This window comes from Sciurus vulgaris (genome assembly GCF_902686455.1).
Source record: "Sciurus vulgaris genome assembly, chromosome: 2".
NCBI lineage: Eukaryota > Metazoa > Chordata > Mammalia > Rodentia > Sciuridae > Sciurus > Sciurus vulgaris.
Window position 1 is genome coordinate 17,813,190 of NC_136462.1, and position 17,817 is coordinate 17,831,006.

The 17,817-nt window shown below is 37.8% G+C and overlaps 1 protein-coding gene across 1 annotated transcript; it reads right to left on the bottom strand.

Moving 5' to 3' along the window:
* Positions 1 to 11,896: 11,896 nt before the first annotated feature.
* LOC306652929 (mitochondrial fission 1 protein-like) lies at positions 11,897 to 12,577 on the bottom strand. Its single transcript, XM_079125595.1, has one exon. It carries the CDS (start codon positions 12,484 to 12,486, stop codon positions 12,070 to 12,072), a length of 417 nt encoding a protein of 138 aa, XP_078981721.1. The 5' UTR covers positions 12,487 to 12,577; the 3' UTR covers positions 11,897 to 12,069.
* Between the last annotated feature and the right edge of the window lie 5,240 nt (positions 12,578 to 17,817).

Below are 17,817 nucleotides of genomic sequence, written 5' to 3' on the forward strand. Positions count from 1 at the left end.
AAAAATGATTTTATAAAATCTACTTTAATGCAATATTTAATAATATTCATCTTGTACAGACACAGTCCTTAGTTTTCTCCACTCAATTGTAGCATACTCTCCTTTGTTTATCTTAAGTGTGTAAAAAATAATTTGTCAGAAGAATTTTTAAAGGAATTTATATTAGATTTGGTTTCTGTAACTAAAGATATATTTCTATTTATGTTGAAAGTTAATTTCTTAAGATAACGTTAAGAATAAAAAATTCTGCTTGGCATGGTGGCACATGCCTGTAATCCCAGTGGCTTGGGATGTTGAGGCAGGAGAATCACAAGTTCAAAGCCAGCCTCAGCAAAAGTGAAGCGTTAAGCAAGTGGGATGTGACTAAATGGTCGAGTGCCCTTGAGTACAATCCTGTGTCTCTCCTCTGAAAAAAGAATAAAATTTTATTTATGGAATTCTATTGGGAATTCTTCCATTTTCCTTTTTAAATACACAATCAGGGTAGTTTTCATTTGTGTTTTTTAGTCAGGAAATTAGAGAGAAAGGGGCCTTTGTTTTATAGGGGTTTTATCCAGTTCTTTTCAGGCATAACTAGTCTTTATCCTAAGGATTAAAAGTTAGGTTTTCAACATTTTTCCCCTTAAAAAAAATTAGTGAAATGTTATACGCACCTTGTCTTGCTGGGTAAGGATCCCAGTCTCTGAAATACAGACATGAGCAGATTATCTTGAAGCACCTTTGCAACATGTTTCCTTTATAATTGTTTCATTAGCATGTTTTTCTGCATTGGGGCTCCTCACCCTTCTTGTTTTGACCACATGCCCAACCTGAAACCAACAGAATGACTTTAGATAAAAATAATTTTTATTCACATGAGGGTTAGAGCCACCTTTGTAGCTGGTGGCCCAGGCTAGAGGCAGACACAGGAGTGGGACTTACAAAGCAACACTCTGAAGCATAGGAGCCTCAAATAATGGGACTTGCAGCAGGACTCTTGTTTGCTAAGTGTGTAATATTTGTGATAAGTGTACTAATGAATGAAAATCACTTAAAAGCAGCATGGTGATCTATTATTTAATTAACAGTAATGTTAACCAATGACTAATTCATTTATTCAATAAATATGAGGACTATTATGTGCCAGGTAGTGTTGGGAATTTTTTTGGAAGGAATGAACAAATGTGTGCTCTCTCTCACATCCAGTTCCTGCAATGGGCCCATCTGGAAGAACATGAGAATAACTGTGAAATGTACGTTGCTGCCTCATTGATAGGTTCTTTCCTGAGGAACCAAGTCATAGGAATCACTGTTTTGCAGACATTAGGTGAATAAATTGACTGGTCTCACTCTCAGTTTTCTTGTTTGTAAAATGGGCAAACCAATATTATGAGATATTATAAGAATCATTGATTGTGTTTACCAGACTTATGACAATTGCCAGGTGTCGAATAAATACTCAAAAAGAAAGGTGGTCACTATGTTGCTACCTCAACATCTACTATAGTGCTGCTAATACAACAAATTGCAAATCCTTCCTCATCCATAATTCCCAAACCCACCAACCTTTGAAAGCAAATTTAATTTTTCTTAAATGATTTTGGGACAAAACTGACTGATGCAAAGCTATTTTAGATCTTACTTCTCCTGCCTTGTGTGAAGATGCATACATACAACTACAGAACTAATAAAACTAATAATGTTTATATGTCACAGGGTTTCACCCCTGTCCTCATTGTGCTATACAATAGGCTGCATAGACAACACATTTTTTAAATTCCAAAACAGCAGCAACAACAACAACAGCAAAACAAAAAAAGCAAACAAAATTAAAAAGTTAATCCTGCAATAATTGGGCCCATGAATTCTTGGAAAGGAACTATGGTCTAGCTCTCTACCACTCTTATGCCATACTAAGTCTGCTGTCCATTTTTTCTATCACTCAGTATTAAATGTACCAGCTAAGATGTCTTGTCTTTTGATAAAGGTATAATTTCTCATAAACAGACCATGTAAGTAAATTGCCTCTCCAGAATTGCATTTCCAGACTTACAGTCTATTCTTTGTAGATTTCATCTATAATCGTGCATGCTGTGGCTGTCAAATAAACATTAAAAACTAAAGAATCTCAGCAAGTTGCTATCTTCTGTTCATATTTTGTTTACTGTGACACATTCCTCATGCTCTGAAGCGTTTGCTGAGAAAGACAGCCATTTCCTTTGTAGTCGGTACACCAACACAGCAGAAACATAGCCGAGTGGTATGGAAAGCAAACCAAGGAAGTACAAAGAGAAAAATCTCAAAGATGAATGTTCCTGAAATTCACTGTTAAGTTTAAATAGGAGAAGTTTAAGATTGCCTCACATATTTGCAGGTTCAGTCTATCTTTGTTCTGCCTTGGAGGGAAAAAAAAAAAAAAAATGTGTACACATGGTCATGCCAGCCTGCTTCATTCTTATACTCTATTGTTCTAGAAATGGCTTTTACTATCATGCGTCATAGACAAGGGTCATGAATAAAGAAGTAGGAACCAGGTCTCCAGTTCCTAGTTGGCAAGAATTATGTGTTCCCTTCTTTGGTATCTATCCCTTATAGATGCTCACTCGTGATAGAAGCAGTGAGTCCTCAATTGATCAATGCTCCTGGGTTCAGTTGAGGTATGCCCTGCGGTTTAGTATATTTTTAAACCAGAATTTCATGGGAGATGTAGGGTGATTATGGTAAGAAAACCCAGGTTTCAATAAAAGGCCCCAGATAGAAGCAGGTGCTGGAGCCAGGTCCCCATTGTGAGGGGAAGCTGGTGTACACAGAACATCATAGAAACCAAGCAAAATTAGATGATGATGATCAGGTGATCAGGAACTTAGGAAAGTTCCATGTGAATTTATACTACAGGGGGCCCTAGTGCACAGAGTCAGCGAATATATAGCAGATATTTTACCATGTCATAATAGATAACTTTCCCCATCCAGTGCTCTGCATTAGACTACATCATGTGAAAGTTAGTACCAGACTCTTGGAAAATGGAGACATATTATGACAAGTGTCCTTGGTAATTTTGTAGAATCGTTTAGAAAGTATTAAAATTTTAGGAACTTTTATATTTTTCCTGAGAAACTTGTCTAACATCTACAAAGAGTAGTTGTTTGTTTTTATACAACCTGCTTAATTCTAATTGCATCCCACATTGAATTTTTTTTTAAACAGATGTGTGAAACTCATATCTTAGTTGCAAGGTACATCTAATTAATTAGACTTCTTGCAAGCTGATTCAAAATAGAATTTTACCAACATGTAAGCAACAAAAGTTGAATTTCCCTTGAATCTAAAATTCAAATATGTTTTAACACCACAGCTAAGAGAACTTACAAGGAGAGTTTTGTGCTCCAAAAACAACTCTAGGTAACTGTAAAATAGTTTAGGAAATAAAAGTTGCATAGAGGACCTTTCTAAATTATGCTCTTAAAAATAAAGCAATGAAATCATTTTCTTTTGGATATTCGTGTCTTATCTCCCTGTTCATGGGATAGCAGAACATTGGCTTGGATCATAAAAAGCATTAGTTTAAGTGATTGTCTTTGATCTAGTGATGCAGAGGGAGTCAATAGCTTCACAGAAAGAGAGAGAGTAGAAGATGTTTAAGCCTCCATTTCCTTTATTTTATAAATATCACTTTGAGGTCAGTTTTGATGTACCTTGGAAAGATGACTCTAATACACAAAGCATAATTAAAAACTAATGCCTAGGTGTATTTGACCATGCATTGGAATCTTCTGTAGTCTTCTGTAGTTATCTAAAGAGGTTGTTCCAGTGGTGCAATTCCACTGAGATAGAACAGGACAGGTGTGGGGAAATTGGAGGGTTGAAGGACCAGTGTTGTTATGGACTCTTTTTTTCCACTACATTATGCACTATACACTATTTTTCCTACATTATGAAAACTGAGTTTGGTGTTGTTTTATTCACCTTTTTTTTTTTTTTTTGTCACTGTGAACAAAAGACCTGATAAAGAAACAGAGTAGGAATGTTTTTTTTTTTTTTTGGCTCACAGTTTCCAAGGTTCAGTCTTTGGTTGACCAACTCCATACTTTTGGGTATAAGACAAGACAGAACTTGATAATGGAAGGGTATGATGGAGAAAAGCGGCTCAGGAAATGGCAGCAGAAATCATGGAGAGCTCTACTCACCAGGGGCAAAACATAAACCCCAAAGTCACATACCCAGTTTCCTACATTCTCCAGCCCTATCCCTATCTATAATTATCACTCAGTTAATCCACATCAGTGGATGAATCCACTAATTAGGCTACACTGCTGATAAATTAGTCATTTCTCATCTGAAAATTCTTGCAGTGTCTCACATATGAGCTTTTGGAGAATGCCTCCTGTCTAAACTATAGCAGGTAGTATTAATTAGCTAATCAGAAAACAAATTAATTGTGCTATTTATTCTTAAATAAAATTCTCAAAATATTGGGCTTCGTGGTATGGGGTTTATACCAGATAAAATGTGAAAAGATGAGGCACTAGTGTTCCAAACTCAGACATTGTTAAACATCCTGTCTCTGAAACAGGCACAGTTTCGTCTACGGCCCTGATCACTACTCCTTAGGAGGTACATTTTTCTTCTAGCATTTCTGCATTCTAGTCTTCACCACCCCCTCAAATGATTTGATTTCATTTCTTTATTGGCCATTAGGTTGAAAGGGGCTGTGTGTAGCTTATACTCCATAGCACATCCTGCCAGTTTGTGAAAAAAAAGATCCCATCTAGTTTTTACTGGAAACATATATTGTTCTTAAGAGGTAATTGAAGGACATTTAGTCAAAGTACAATTTACAATACTATGTGCAGGGCAAGGAAACCAAACAGGGATAGTAAGTACCCCGGGTGCACCCAGTGCCTGAAAGGGCCAAGACAACACAAGACAAGACAGCTGGAGCTGCAGCACTTGAGGGAGGTCAGCAAATAGTCTTAAGTGGATATATGAAGCCACTGCCAAACTATGCCCAGCAGAGGAACCTGGGGAATAACATCCCAGCTCAGCCTCTGCCCCTACTCTCCTATCTCCTGTTGAGGCTTCCCACTTTCCCAGGCAAGCTGCAAGTGCAAGGCTTCCTGGGTGATGCACCTTGTGGAGCTCAGATCCAGGTGCACACAGTGGCAGTGAGCATGGAGCTGGTGGAGAAAATGGAAATAAGAGGTACCATCGTCAACCTTGGGATTGCACAGTTGAGAAACCTTAATAGGAGGACAATTCTGTCACAAAAATATGTGTTTGAGTCTAGAATTTGGCAGTGATTAATGTGTTACCCTGGAAAAGTTATTCAGCCTTTCCAAGCTACCTTTGATTTCTAGTATATGAAATAATGATGGACTGTGTACTTATCTACTCTCACAATCTTGTGGTCATGAGATGAGGTAGGACGCTATTAGCGTTAATAACAATTATAGTGCTTCATTAAGTCTAAGAGATATTTTAAAGAGATGAAGTGTCAGAGTGTTCCCCAAAATTTTCTATTCACCTGGAACCTCAGACTGTGGCCTTATTTGGAAATAGGTATAGGTATATATTTTATAGATTCAATTAGCTAAAATGAAGTCATACTAGATGAACAGAGGCCCTAAAATATAAAGACTGGTGTCCTCATAAGAAAACCAGGCAACAGAGAGCGAGACACACAGGGGGTGCTCTGTGTGATGATGGAGGCAGGGATTGGAATGGTGAGTCTATGAGACAAAGAATGTAAAAGTGTCCAAGCGACCACTGGAAGCTAGGAGGAAGGAGAGGAAGAATTATTTTGTAGAACCTTCAGAGGGAGCACAGCCCAGCTAACACCTTGATTTTGGACTTCTAACCTCAGAACCATGAGAGTAAATTTCTGCTGTTTTAAGTCACTGTGCTTGTAATACATCATCACTAAAGTACTAGGAAACTAATAACTGTTGCACCCACTCCCCCCACCCCCCGCCAACACACACACACACACACACACACACACACACACACTTTTAATATCCCATAGATCAAGAACTGTCTAGAAATGCCTGGAAATAGACAACATCTTGCAATGCCTGTCAGCCAGGCAAATTGACCTAACAGAATGAATTCCAGTGATTTTAAGACATTCATGGGACAGTTGCTGTTTGCTTTTTAATTCTTAGGAAACAGGGTATTTGGAGAAATGAAGAAAGGGGAGAAATTTGACAAGTTCAAGACATTTCTAAAGCTGGAGTCAAGTTTAGGCTTAACGATACATAATTATATGCCTGCTTTGGGAGCTCAACAACAATGAAATTTAGTTCTTTTATGTATTCTTAAAAAAATTACTACCAATGCTTTTGATGGCCCCAAAGACCACTTTGTGTAGCAAAAGAGTCATGACTCCTAAGTCCAGAAGAGATTTGTAGATGGGGATCCTAAATGTGAGGAAGTATAGAAAGCTGGCAAGAATTTATTTCACTTGTGTTTTTGTTTGAAGTATGCGTAGTCATCTTGCATGATCAGAATTCATTTCTTCTATTTATAAAAATTTTTGAACTATGTATGAAATAAAAATTTAAATAATAAACATCATGCCAGTGTTTTAATTGGCAGCAGTTTTTATAGTACTATGATTATTTTCCAACTGATAGTGTCACAGGTTTAATGTTACAGTATTAGCTATTAGTACTATAGCTCAAATGACTCAGATATATCCTGACTAGTTTCTGATGCTCAAGTTTTTCCTACAAAATTTCACCTTATAGTTTGAATTTTAAAATTTAAATGTGTTTGAAAAGTTCAAAAATTAAACTTCTTCAAACTTCTTTTAACACAGTAACTATGTGAAAGTTTTCTTTTAAAAAATGTTGTATTCCATTCTTGGCCCCCAAAGTCTCATGTCCATCTCTAAAAGCAAAATGAATTTAGTCTATCTCTGAAAGTGCCAGAAATCTTAAATGTCCCTGCATTGCTCAGAAATCTAACTTCAAAGTCTTTTCTGAGGCTCAAAGCAAACTCAGCTGTGAGTTTCTGCAAAAGTAAAATAGAACAAGTTTTATGCTTCCATGACACAATGGTAGAGGACAAACACTCACATTCCAAAAGAGAATAATAGGAAAGTAGGGAGGAGATTAGGCCAAGGAAGATGGAAGGCCAGCAGGGCAAATGTTAAATCCTACAACTCCAGGTTTGGCATCTGGGGCACACTTGGCTGGGATGTGGGCTCCTATGGACTCGGGCAGCCCTATCCCTACAGCCTTGCTCATTGCAGAACATATGACATCTCTCCTGGGCTGGCTTTCATGTTGCATGAAGCTTCCTTCCACATTTCTGGCATCTCTCTTCTCAGGGGTTTCATTACAACTTGGGTTTCATTCTTTTTTTTTTTTTTTTTCTTTGACTATTTTTTTTAGTTGTTGATGAACCTTTATTTTATTCATTTATTTTTATGCAATGCTGAGAATCGAACCCAGTGCCTCACACATGTGAGGCAAATACTTTACCACTGAGTCACAACCTCAGCCCCCCTTAGACTTCTTTCTCACATTTGTCCTTGTCCTGCTAGAGATTGCCTGCAAGGACCCTGCCTCTGCCAGACACTTGGTTGGTCTCCTAGGCTTTCCTTTGAAATTGTGAAGGAAGAGTCCATGATTTCATAACCTTTGCATTCTACTTGCCTATAAAACCAGCATCACATGGAAGACTCCAAGGTCTGCTGGTGCAAACCCTCTCTGGGCCCACTTGATCGATGGCTGCCCCAGCCTCTGAGCACCTTGGCAACTGAAACCAATCCCTGAAACAACACTTGAGGTATTTGGAAAAGTTGGAGCACGGTCATCTGACTGTTTTCTTTTCAAAAAAGACTGACCCTGGAAAGTCTTTGAAACAAATTTGCATTTTTGCATTGTTGAGTATGCAGCGGGTGGGGTTTTGGGAATTTCTGAGACACCTCAGGACATTTTTCTTAGTGTCCCAGTGAAAAAAGCGTGGCTTCTTTTTAACTGAACTAATTTCCAAATCCTCCCTGAACACACCATTGAGCATGCTCCTTTTCTCACCAAGGTGCACATTTTTCAAATTGGTCCACTTTTCTTTGCTTCTGATTCTCACTGTTAACCTGTTTGGAGACACTCAGTGACATCTATGCCACTGCCTACACATTGTGTTCCTTTGAAATTTCTTCTGCCAGATTAACTAGTCTCTTGCCTTTAAATTTTTTTTTTTTTTTTTTTTTTTTTTTTTTTTTTTTTTTTTTTTGTGGTGCTGGGGATCGAACCCAGGGCCCTGTGCTTGTAAGGCAAGCACTTTACCAACTGAGCTATCTCCCCAGCCCCTCTTGCCTTTAGATTTAACCCCAAATTCTTTGCTATCGTGTGAAATGGGTAGCTTCTAGTCCAGTTCCCAACAGAGTTCTTGTTTTCACCTGAAATCTCAATGCTTAATCTTTACTTCTTGCATTTTCTATCAGCATCTTGGCCTTCTGAACCCTCACCAAAATTGACCATTAAACTCTGCGCACATCATTCAATGCTTTTTATAGGATCCTTCTCCAAACTTTTCCAAACTCCTCCCATAAACCAATTCCAAAAAATTATTTTGCATTGTCTCACAGCCCAGCAATAACCTCACTTCTTAGTAATAGTTTTCTGAATTAGTGAGTTTCCCATTACTGTAAAAATAGTTGATGTAAATGAATCTATAAGAAGAAAAGGTGTATTTTGGCTCAGAGTTTGCAGATTTTGGTCCATGATTCACTAGCCCTGTTGCTTTGGGCTTGTGGCAAGGCAGTACATCATGTCTGGGAGCACATGGTAGAGAAAACTGCAAAGTTCATGTGACCAGGAGGCAAAGAGAGAGAGGAGATTGAGTTCCACAATCTCCTTCAAGGGCATACCCCCAATAATCTAAAATCTCCCATTAGGCTCCACCTCTTAAATATTTCCATCACCTTCCAGTATGTCAAACTGAGGATCCCACATTGAGCACAAGGACCTTTTAGAGACACATTCAAACTATAGCACTGTATGTGGGATAAACAAAGTACATCTTGAGGCCACTGGTTTCAAATGCTGATTGTGGCATTTATACTTTGAAATGTACAGTTTCTCTTGAAATAGTACTGAACTCATGTACAGAGATCACCTGAAGGCTGATGGATTAATTCCAGGTAAATTTGACCATGATAAGCTTTTCCTGATGCTTTGGAAACTCTAGAAATGTGAATGGAAGTCAAATCGCAACAGTTTCTATTTTTGTGGCATATAAAATAACTTTCCTTGCTTTTCTGTTTATGAACAAGTTATTTTTTTTCCAGACTGTCCCAAAAGTCTCTAAGAACAAAACAATGCTCATGTTGCATCTTCTTAAAAAAAAATTGAGAATATACAACATATCAAAGTGCATGGTTTCAACTTAACAAGAAGTTATTCTATGACTTCTCTGCAGAAGGTGTCACTCTGGATTCTACACAGTTATGAGCAAGAATTGTCTCTTCTGTCAACCTACTCAAAAATTTCAGTGACACATATATCCTCTTGTTCATTCTTCCCTTTGATGTACTTCTTCATTATTTTTTAATTGCTCACTGCCTGCTGCTTACGGTCAAAAGGACAGCAGTTTACATTTTTCTGCCTAGAAATACCATGGTGCATTATTGCTGCAGGCATTGCTTGTAACAGTCCTGAGAAATTGAATCTACTTTCTGATTGTAAAACTCCCCATTGGTGTTTCACAGATGAAGAACCTGTGACGTAGATGCAAATGGCTATCCCATGTACACACCAATTTCTGCTCAGGGCTGTCTGATTCTATTATTCATGGACTTCTTCTTTTTTTGAAACACTTATATTATTTTTATGGGTACATGTTAATGATACAGAATAGAGGGTTTCATTGTGGCACATTCATTGTGTGCATGGACCATAATTTGACCAGTTGTACTCCCCAATGCTTCTCTGTACCTTGCACTACTCCTTCCCTCTTATCCTATTCCTCTACCAGAATGATCTTCCTTCTACTCTTTAGCCCCTCTAGCTTACACGTATAAGAGAATAGGTGATACTTGTCTTTCTGAGTCTAGCTTATTTGGCTTAACATGATGCTCTTGAGTTCCATCCATTTTCCTGCTAACGACATAAATTCATTCTTCTTTGTGGATAGATGAAACTCCATTGTGTATGTATACCACATTTTCTTTATCTTCTGCTGAAGAACATGTAAACTGGTTCTATAAGTTGGTTGTAGTGAATTGTGCTGCAGAAAAACATGAACATTCATGCATCTCTAAAGTATGCTGACGATAGTCTTTCAATATTCTTCCCGATATCTGACGAATAGTATAGCTGGATCAAAAGTAGTTACATTTGTTGTTTTTTGAGGAACCTCCTTTCTAATTTCCATGGTGGCTGTATCAATTTATATTTCTATCAACTATGTATAAGAGTTCCTTTTTAATTTGCATTTCTCTAATTACTAGAGATGTTGAACACTTTTTTATATATTTGTTAATTGCCTGTATATCTTCTTCTGTGAAGTGTCTGCCCAGTTCCTTAGCTCATTTATTGATTGGGTTCTTTATACTTTTGGTGTAAAGTTTTGTAAAGTTCTTTATAAATTTTGTAGATTAGTGCTCTATCTGAAGTGCGTTTGGAAAAGATTTTCTCCCACTCTGTAGGCTCTCTTTTCACATTATTGCTTGTTTCCTTTGCTGAGGAAAAGCTTTGTTTCTTCTGATAATCAGAAGATGATACATAGTGGGGGTGGGGGGTTGAGGGTTAAGAGAAGGAGGAACTTTGGATTATGTAGAGGGAAATGAGAGTGGGGAGGGGTGAGAATATGAAAGACAGTGGAATAGACAGACATTATTACCCTATGTGTATCAGTATGATTACGTGAACAGTGTGAATATCTGTTGTGTACAACCATAGAAATGAAAAGTTGTACCCCATTTGTGTACAATGAGTCAAAATCCAGTCTGTAAAAATAAAAAAAATTAAAAATATAAAAATACAATCTTAAAAAATAATACAATCTTAACAAAAGAGTTCTTTTTTCTCATATCCTCACCAGCATTTGTTTTTTATATTTTTATTAGCTTTTTAGTTATACTGAGAGTAAAGTCCGTTTTGACATAATTATACATGTATGGAATGTATATTATTCTAATTAGGACCTCAGTCTTGTGGATGTACATGATAGTGAGATTCACTGTGGTGTATTTACATATTTACATGGAAAAGTTATGTCATTCCACTGACTTTTCTTATTCCCTCTCCTTTCTCTTTATTCCTTTGTCTAATCCATTGAAATTCTATTTTTTATCTACCCTGTTATTTTGGGTTACCTTCCACATATCAGGTAGAATATTTGATCTTTGGTTTTTTGGGACTGGCTTATTTTACTTAGCATCATAGTCTCTAGATCCGTCCACTTACCAGCAAATGTCATTCCTTTTTATGACTACATTGTGTGTCTGTACCACAATTTCTTTATCCATTCATCTGTTGAAGGGCATTCAGGTTGACTCCATAGCTTAATTATTGTGAATTGTGCTGCTATGAACATTGATGTGGCCGCATCACTGTAGTATGCTGATTTAAAATCCACTGGATATATACCAAGGAGTGGGATAACTGGGTCAAATCATGGTTTCATTCAAAGTTTTATGAGGAATCTCCATCCTGTTTTCCATGGTGGTTGCACCAATTTGCTGTTCCACCAGCAATGTAGGAGTGTACCTTTCTCCCCACATCCTACCAACATTTATTATTACTTGTATTCTTTTCAATTGCCATTTTGACTGATGTGAGATGAAATCTCAATGTGGCTTTAATTTGCATTTCTCCAATTGCTAGAGATGTTGAATGTTTCCTCATATACTTGTTTTTTTTTTTTTCCCCAAGCCACAGCCCAGTTTTATTTACTCATACGTGGCACATGACTTGGGGCTGAACAACAGGTCTGGGGAGACAGGGTTGAAGGCCACAGAGGAGGACGATGACAAGGACTCCAGGGAAGAACAGGGAAGGTCTGCGAGGATGGATGGGGCCTGCTGAATGTCCATCACAGCTCCCGGTGCCCTGGGCAGAGGAGCGGGTGTGCTCTCCTTCAGGATTTGGACTTGGACACAGCAAGCCCGATGAGTCCAGCCAGTCCTGCCACGCCCAGGGCCATGCCTCCGACGATGGCCATACCCACTAGTCCATCTTTCTTCATGGCCTTGTCGATGAGCCATTCCAGCTCCTTGGCCTGGTTGTTCTGGGGCTCCGTCTGCAGCAGCCCGCGCACGTACTTCTGCGCCTTTTCATACTCCTTGAGCCGGTAGTTCCCCACAGCCAGGTAGAAGACATAATCCCGCTGCTCCTCTTTGCTCCCTTTGGGCAGCAGTTCCTCGAGGGGCGCGATGCCTTTCTGGATGTCGTCCTTGTACTTGCTCCGCACCAGGCACCAGGCATACTCAAACTGAGTGCCTTTGGACACCGAGCCTGCTGCCTTCTCAGACTGAAATTTCTTTTCAAACTTCATCAGATCATCCACAGACACCAGCTCGTTCAGTACGGCCTCCAAGGCCACCGCCCCCGCAATCCTCACACCGGACTCTACTGTGACACGGTCTCCAGGGGCGGAGAGCTATACTTGTTGATTGTATGTTCTCTTCTGAGAAGTGACTATTTACTTCCTTTGCTCAATTACTGATTGGGTTATTTGTTTTTATGGCGTTTTTTGAATTCCTTGTATATCCTGGAAATTAACACCCTCGCTCAGGTGCAGGTGGCAAAAATTTCCTCCCATTCTATAGGCTCTCTCTTCATGCTCTTGATTGTTTCCTTTGCTGTGAAGCAGCTCACTAGTTTGATACGGTCCCATTTATTGTTTCACTTCAGGGGCTTTAGAAATCTTGATAAGGAAGTTGGTTCTTTAGCCGACATGTTGAAGTGCTGGGCTTACATTTTCTTCTAGTAGGCGCAGGGTTTCTTTATAATTCCTAGGTCTTTGATCAACTTTGAGTTGAGTTTCATGCAGGGTAGGAGATAGGGGTTAAATTTCTTTGTACTGCATATGAGTTTCCAGTTTTCCTAGCACTACTTGTTGAAGAGGCTATCTTTTCTCCAATATATGCTTTTGTTGCCTTTGTCTAGTATGAGATAACTGTACTTATGTGGATTTGTCTTCTCTGTGTTTTCTATTCTATTCCATTGGTCTACATGAATGCTTTGGTACCAATACCATGCTGTTTTTGTTACTACAGTTCTACAGTATAATTTAAGGTCTGGTATTGTGACAGCTCCTGCTTCACTTTCCTTGCTAAGGATTGTTGTTATGGTTAAAAGTGGTGTCCCCCAAAAGCTCACGTGTGATACAATGCAAGAAGTTTTGGAAAAGAAATGATTGGGCTATAGCCTTGACCTAATCAATTAAGCAATCCCTGATGGGATTATCTGAGTGATAACTGAAAGCAGGTAGGGTGTGGCTAGGGTGTAGCTATGGGTAGATATTTTGTATCTAGAGAGTGGAATCTCTCTCTCTGCTCCTGATTGTCATGTGAGCTATTTCCCTCTGCCACACTCTTCCACCATGATGTTCTACCTCACCTTCAGCCCCAAGGAATGGATCCTGTCTTTTATGGACTGAGACCTCTGAAACCTTGAGTGCTTAAATAAACCTTTCCTCTTTTACAGCTGTTCTTGTTGGGTCTTTTAGTCACAGTAGTGAAAAAGCTGACTAAAACAATTGTTTGGGCTATTCTGGGCCTCATTTCTCCAAATGAACTTCTTGACTACCTTTTCTATTTCTACGAAGAATGTCATTGGAATTTTAATGGGAATTGTATCAAATCTGTATAGTGCTTTTGGTAGTATGACCATTTAAATAATTTTAATTCTTCCTACCCAAGAGTATCAGAGGTCTTTCCATTTCTAAGATATTCCCTAATTTCTTTTCAGCTGATTCATCCTTGAAGTATAGGTAATACGATTGATTTATGGGTGTTAATTTTGTATCCTGCTACTATGATGAATTCATTTATGAGTTTTAGAAGTTTTCTGGTGGATATTTTTCTATATATAGAATCATATAGTCAGCAAACAGATAATTTGAGCTTTCCTTTTCCTATTAATAGCTCTTTAATTGCTTTCTTTTGCCTTTTGCTCTGATTAGAGTTTTAAGGACTATGTTGAATAGAAGTGGGGAAAGAGGTCATCCTGTCTTTTCTCCACTTTTAAAAGGAATGCTTTTAGTTTTTCTCCATGACTCAATCTCTGTACACACTATCTCCTGACAGGGAAAGACTGACATGCAAGTAAGTGTTATTAGTATCTTATTTCCCTGGACTTAGCATAGCATCTGAATTAACAAGGGTATTGGTATTTCACATAAAAATGAATGAATCATGACTTATTTGTTATTTATCAAAGAAAGTTTTTAAGTTCTAATACTTATAGACAGCAAAAAAATCACTTGCTGATATCTAAAAACTATTTTTTTGTGGAGAGCATGTGACAAAAAATTTTTTAAAAATGTGTTATCTTATAGAACTTATTAGTATTGAGAAGGAATAAAAACATGTTTAATACTAATGAATATTTGAAAAGTCTTGAATGATGGCTGTCCCAAAATACCACATCATATCACAACTTCTCACTCTTTGACTTCACCAGAGTGAGGTTTTTCTGTTGATGGATTGACAAATCACTAGATCCTTTTATTGGCATTTAAAAAAATAATTTTTTAATGTTGAAGGATTCTTATTATGTAGGTGGACAGGAGACCCATCACACTGTGGTTCCTAGTTTGATAAATGGCATCATCACTATACCAGCCTACAAATCAGATGCCTGAACACCTTCTCTCCTTAACCATCCATTTGCAATCCATCAGAATGCCTGTCAATCATATCCTCTAAAAACTCCTGACGAATCTCATTCAATCCCTAGTACATGAATAGTTTCAATAAATAGAGTTGCTCTAATTATTATTATTATTGCTGTTTTTCATGGTCATTGAATTAGTCCAAGTTACTATTATCACTTACCCACACTATTGCAATGAAATTCTAAATTGTATTTCATATCCAAACTCACTCCTCCCACCACTCAAATTTGTTTTTGTACCATAACTAGATGTCCTCTTCAAAGTGCAAATTTGATATAGCCATCTTTTAAAACACCCTTGTGGTATGTTGACTACAACATCTCCCATCTCTTACCACGTTCTTTGCTATGCAGAAATATGGACTTTAGGTTTCATGATTGTTCCTTCTCCCTGCTCACAGGGCCTTTGTATGTGCTGGTCTCTTTGATTGACATGTCAGTCCCTTTCGCTAGTGAATTTACCCTTCTTGCCTTGCTTTCCTTGGAAATTCGTCATGGAGATCCTGCAGTGAGTGACTCCCTCTCTGTTATCCATACCCTCTCTCAGCCTCATTTACCTTGCTTTTGAAACACTAGCCATACTTGTAATTTTACATACTTTATATGAACCTTTGATTAATTCCTATTTCTAGACTGTAAAGACATGAAGATGTGGATTATTTACATTTAATATGCACCCAATGAATTAATGAATGTTATTTTATTAGCTTCCCTAAGTAATAAAAAGATATAATAGGCAATATTCTCATAGAAATGATTCAAAAGAGCACATACCTTTCCTTCTGAAGCATAAGGTTGTCAGTATCTACCCTATGCATGTACTGTTCTTGGGTTTTAGTAGAATCCCATGGAGTTAGCAGATTTTTTTTTTTTTTTTTTAATGTGTAGTCTCGAGGAGAAATGGGGCTTAACTGTGGGACATTCATAGTTCAGACTAACAGTATCTGTAGTGCCTACTATTTGATTCTCCTTAATCCCCATTAGAAAGAAGACTAGCACAGTCAGTTCCACTCAAAAAAAGGTGGATTGTGACTTACACATCCCTAGACAAATGAATGCATAATTCTTATGTTCACAAGTTCATGTAAAGCAAAGAAAGCCTAATGAAGATTTATATCAGGATCTGCTTCCTGGCTTTAGAATGTATTATTTCTTGGACCTATCTTGCAAGGGAAGTGGTAAAAACCCCATCCTCTGAGCTATTAAGACTCTATGAACAGTGGATTAGAAAGCACTCTAGGGACCCATCCTGCCTGGATTAGTTGGGGTGGTGGTCATGCATCTTATGATATAATCAGTTGTCTATCTCCTCCTGAGTGTTTGCAAAAAGGCATAAGAAGAATGTGCAGCTTGAGGAAAAGCTTTAATTACTGTTGAATGGTGTTGCTAAGTAAATAGTTGTAGGATATGGAAAGGGATTAGCATCCTCTGTGAACCTTGGTATTTTATGTGAACTAACATAAAACCTCTGACTTCCCCCAGCAGACGTCCGTATCATGAATTCAAAGGCCTCATATGTATTCCTTGTCTGAACCACTAGGTCATGTTGATTCTTGAGATCTCACTCTATCCTGGAGCCTCCCTTAGTTATGTTGTATTTTAAGGGAATTGCACAGTGCCTGTGACAAAGACAGAACTGGGCACTTGTCCATTGCATGAGTGAATGAATAAGTCAGTGGATAAATAAGTGATGTTACCCAGCTTTACTCCTGGGAGTTACATTGAGTAAGTATAATCATAGAAAAATGAATCTTCCCAACTTTGCGACCCACAGTAAATTGCTTTCATTTTCATCTTTATACTCTTTCTCTGTCCCTGATTTACTATTCTTTTTTTTTTTCTCTCTTTCTTTCATGCTTTTCCTCTATAGAGAAGCCTCCAATCCTGCTGAATTACAGGCTCATATCAGTGCACCTTAAGACATCAAAACTTTATTCTCACTGATAAAATCCAGCTGGCTGTTTTATTCTACTTTTTTAAAAACCTTTGACATAGATTGTGTTAGTAAGTTTTGCTACGTATGGTTTCCAATTTGGAAATCGGTGGAAAAGAGATAACTTTTAATTATTTTTGAACTGGGCAGCTTAACAGTTAAACCTAGTACTCAGAGGCTGGCATATAGAAAATCCTTTTTTGGCTTGTTTTTGAAAAGCCAGCCATCTATTCTCTGAGCTAGTATAAACCCTTTTTCATCTGAAATCTCCTTTCAACTTCAGCACTGTATAAAGAACAGGCTCTCCAGAGATGTCCCACAAACTGAAGTTTAGGATATCTAAGATATTTGGTTGAATATTTATGGTAATATAGTGTAAAAGTTACCTGCGATACCAATATCGTTTGTCCTTTCTGAATATGATAATAATGATACTTTCACTTTCTTGTAACATACTTAAGATTATTTTCTTAATATAACATGTAAAGCATATTTGAAATATGCCCCTTCAATTATTAATACAATTAGTAATTAAATCTCTAACATTTAAGTTAGAGTTTAATATACCCATGAGCCTGTGATGTACACATTATTTTCCCATTCTGCAGATAAGAAAACAGAGAGTAACTGAGATTATTAGATTTACCCAAGTCACATATTGAGTATCAGGACTCAGATCTTTCTAACTTTAAAACCAGGTATTACGTTAATGCATAAACCTAATCACAAAATGTGCTTTTTTTGATTTCGGGTACTCTGGGAGGAAACTTTCCTATTTGAAGTCTGTCTCCAGTTTCATCTGCTTGATAATAACTGAAGGACTTTAAAGAGTTAACTAAGCCCTTTACTCCAAAACTGGCAATAAATTAAAGTGAAAATATCCAAAGAGAGGAAAGATAGTGTCTAGTATGTAAGGAGTACCTGGCTCATCTGATTCCTGGAGGAAGGCTTGCATGGGACTTGGGAAGACATGGGTTGTTTTGATGCTTCAGGCATCTTGAATCAGTCTGGGTGAGGTTCCTTCCTCACCGAGTGGCACGTTGGGGAAGGCAC